The sequence below is a fragment of the Aptenodytes forsteri genome, unplaced genomic scaffold (assembly GCF_000699145.1).
Source record: "Aptenodytes forsteri isolate BGI_AS27 unplaced genomic scaffold, ASM69914v1 Scaffold127, whole genome shotgun sequence".
NCBI classification, from domain to species: domain Eukaryota; kingdom Metazoa; phylum Chordata; class Aves; order Sphenisciformes; family Spheniscidae; genus Aptenodytes; species Aptenodytes forsteri.
The window spans coordinates 654,587-658,327 of record NW_008794711.1 but is presented as its reverse complement, the minus strand read 5'-3'; the positions used below and the strand labels follow the sequence as shown (position 1 = coordinate 658,327).

Here is a 3,741-nt window from a genome sequence, read left to right as displayed (position 1 = left end):
CAGGATCCAGGATCCCCAAACCCCCCCGGCACCGCAGCCAGCCAGGAGGGGAAGCCTCGGCACAGCCAGTTTGAAGCTGGGACCGTGGCGGCAAAGCCCCGAGCCGGAGCAGGCGTGCAGCCTAAAAAGGAAAGGTTCGGCCACCGCAGCCAATCCAGCTGCCGGCTCTGCCGGCGCTCGCCCCCGGCACCGCAGCCAGCCAGGAGGGGAAGCCTCGGCACAGCCAGTTTGAAGCTGGGACCGTGGCGGCAAAGCCCCGAGCCGGAGCAGGCGTGCAGCCTAAAAAGGAAAGGTTCGGCCACCGCAGCCAATCCAGCTGCCGGCTCTGCCGGCGCTCGGCGGCCGCGGGGAGGGTGGCCGGCGGCCCTGGGATGCTCGCAGGAACGCCAAGCATCCCACGGCACAGGCGAGGCTGGCCCGGGCTGGGATGAACGCGGGACGAGGAGGGGGGCAATCCCTGGTTTGCCGTGAGATTTCAAAACTCCCGGCGTGCAGGCTGGCCCTCGGCACCTCCGTATAAGGGTAACGTTTGCGCTTTAAACCTCTCGGGCTGCCGCCGAGGATGGACAAACCAGCCATGAAAGCTCGGGCAGGGGTTTGGGTCCCTTCCCATCCCCGAGGCAGAGATAAGCCTCAGCCCCTGCCTGCGTGGGAGTCCCCCAAAACATGCAACCCGCACTGCTGCGGAAAAACAAACCATCCCTGCAAAGCGTGGTTTCTGTCGGGGTTTAGCTCCTACCACGTTCAACCCCCCGCTTCGAGCGACTTTAAGGTGTAACAGTCACAGCTGGTGCAGCTGGACAGACAGGGCGGGTTTAGTGGGACACAGGCAGTAGCGCCAGAGTATCGGCATTCATCCCAACGCACAAACTGATGACTCAGTGACTTTTAAGTGAAAAAAATGTGATTAAAAAGCCGCCAGCTCAGAGAGCAGGGCCGGGTGCGAGGCAGCAGCTGGCCGCTGACGTGAGAAACGCAGCCCTTGCGTAGGGCCGCGCTGCGAGGTATTTGAAAAATTCTCCACAGGGGTTTATCGGTCACTGGGACGACTTCGGAACGACGCGGTGGTTTGCCACCAGCTCCTCTCCCCGGCTGGCGCTCTCCGCTCGATGCTGGGGTCAGCTCAGACCCGAGACCTTCAGGGCTGGGGGGGGTTGAGATAAATTTGTTGCGATATTCACTACCAATGGGAAGGAATCGCTGCTTTGCACGACAGGCTTTCACACCTCCTGTCCCCGCCGTGCTCTGGGGGAGCCATCCGGGTGAAGAGCAGACCGCTCCATTCGGCGCAGAGCTGGGGGACGTGCCCTGAAGTCCCCTCGCTTCCCTCCCCCTGCCGGGGGTAAGCCTGTTCCCAAAACCGACTGCAAAAATGCTGGCAGCAGCAGTTTGTCACGCAGGAGTCAAGGAGGTGGCTGTTGCAAATAAACACAACCCCTAAAGAAATCGATTCCCTCCCCGCTCTCAGCCACGCCGGACCCCTCCAACCCACTGAATTAGCTCAAAGGAAACAAGTAGCAAAAGAAACCCAGGCAAGATAATACAATCCATCTGTGTTAAACTGTACACCAAAGAATATTCTATGTAGAAGTACAAGGACATGACATATAGAACACACATGTACGCATGCCAGGTGGGAAGGCAACTCCAGCCTTCTTCCCCTCCCCGCCCGGCCATGTGCTGATCATCACAGCATCCTGCCGGAGGATGTGGAGACGTCGTGGATCACGCTCAGCCCTTTGAGGCCAGATGCCTTCCACCTTTCAATGCCGCTTCTTCCCTTTCAACGCCGGCAAGACGCGAGGGCGGAGGCTCAGCCCGGATAGCGCAGGGGAAGGAAAGTCGCTGCTTAGCATCCGACGACAGGACTTGGGAGGAGGTCCTCGGCTGGCGTACCGCCTAACGGCAACATCACGGAGCGCTTGTTTTTTGGCAAGGACAGGCTTCATACTGCTTTGAGAAACGCAGAGGCGATCGGGGGCGGTGATCTTTGAGGATCGAAGCGGCACAAGCTGCTGGGAGTCCCCTCTCAGAGAGGTGACGGCCTTCCAGAGCCTCCACACGACAGCACCGCGGCCAAGAGACCGAGAGCCTCCTCCACGGTAACCCCAGCAACAAGCCGAACCTAAACCCTCGCCGGGCAGCCCAAAGGCCGGAGTGAATCCCCCCCCCATCCAGAAAAAGGAATAAAGTAACCAAACACCCCTCCCCACTGCTGGAATGAAGCAGCTTGTGCAAAGCAGTGCCGCATCCAGGCACCTTCTCCCCTGAAACGCTGAAACAGGGGTTCCCAAAGGAGGTTGGGCCCCTTCTTACCTCACCGGGCAGAGACCCGAGTACCAGCAAGCAGGACTCGCTCCGGCTCAGGGGCGATAAGCTCTTACATGGGGTGAGAGGGATTAGGAAGGTTTAATTTTAAATTATAGCAAAGACTCATCTACTCCAGCCAGCTGCGCTGAGACCCCAACAACCCAGGGAGAGAGGCAAAACAAAGCATGGGTTAATTTGGGCAAGTCCCACTTTGGAAAGCACTTGAAGAGGTTTTCACACCTCATGGTTGCAGCAAATCACGGGGAAGCCCCTCAAGAAGCTGTTCAAGCCATAGATTAGAGTATTAAACAATTGCTTCAGTGTTAGCTTCTGTCTTTGAATTTCCAGTTAGCTTTTCCCCCACACCTTGAACCTCAGCACCACTTTGCCAGCCCGACGCCAGGCACTGAGGTTTCACGTGCTCCCACGGAGGTCAGGGTACCGATTTCACCGCGATTATTGGGGGAGGAAGGGGAAGGATCACTACACGGTAGAAATCATCTGCTACAGGAGGGGAAAAAAAAAATCCCTAGGCCTAGAAGGAAGGTGGATGGTTTTCTGTAAACCATTAAGGCAAGAGGCCTATCGGAGATCCATCAGGACCACGTCTCTCTCGACTACTGACACGTGATTGCAGGTCTGGAAGAGAGGAAGAGAAAGAGGAGACAGGGTTATTCAGATGTTCCCACAGCTCAGGCGAGTCTCCTCTACCTCCTGACACAACCTGCGCCCTGCGTCCTTCGCAGAACAGCCCTCTCAGACCAGGAACTAGTGCCCTGCCCGGTGCCCCCCCGAGACCATAGCAGGACGCAAATACAAATCTCTCTCTCTCAAATACAAGCCTTTGCTGCTGCCTTGACCTGGTTCTGCAGAGAAGTGTTCTGCATCCACCTCCAACATGGGCTAACAAGTCAGAAAGCTTTTTCCATCTCAACTCTAGGAAGAGACAAGCCCCTGCCAGGCTGACCCTCCTGTCCTGGGTCACAGCCTAGCACCTCGACACAAATATAAATTCAAGTGAAGCGTTCAACATGCCGACTCACGGTCCTACAGCCCCCGCTGCCTCGTGAGGTGACTTACAGTGAAGAGAGGAGGGTCTTTGGAGTGCGGGTGGAATCCTTTCTGCCGGCAGGAAGAGATCTCCTCCAGGCCATGCTCTGTTAGCTTGAAAAACCCCGTCCTAGAGCAAATAAACGCAAGCTCTGTGTAGCTCAAGCCTCTGCAAACAGAAGCACCTCCTTCTGTGTCTGACGGAGCGCGCTTGAGTCTGCTCATCTCAAGCGAGAGCAGAGATGCACGCTGTGGGATGCTCCTCTGCCCGGGACGCTCCTCTCCCCAGCTCTGCAGCTGCAGACAGGTCTCCTTTCACGGGTGGGCAACGACGGCCCAGATACGACCCCCCCCCCCCACCCCGCTCCCAAGGCCTCCGCA

General features: G+C 57.7%; 1 protein-coding gene across 1 annotated transcript in view; it reads right to left on the bottom strand.

Annotated features, from left to right (window-relative positions):
• Positions 1 to 1,535: 1,535 nt before the first annotated feature.
• The window catches only part of STAMBP (STAM binding protein), a 12,763-nt gene continuing 10,557 nt past the window's right edge, over positions 1,536 to 3,741 (bottom strand). Inside the window, exons 8-9 of the mRNA XM_009273797.1 lie at positions 3,391 to 3,490; positions 1,536 to 2,949 (exon numbers count right to left, since the gene is read on the bottom strand). Of these exons, the coding sequence (XP_009272072.1) occupies positions 2,893 to 2,949; positions 3,391 to 3,490 (157 nt within the window). The 3' untranslated portion in view covers positions 1,536 to 2,892. The remainder of the gene's footprint in view (positions 2,950 to 3,390; positions 3,491 to 3,741) is intronic.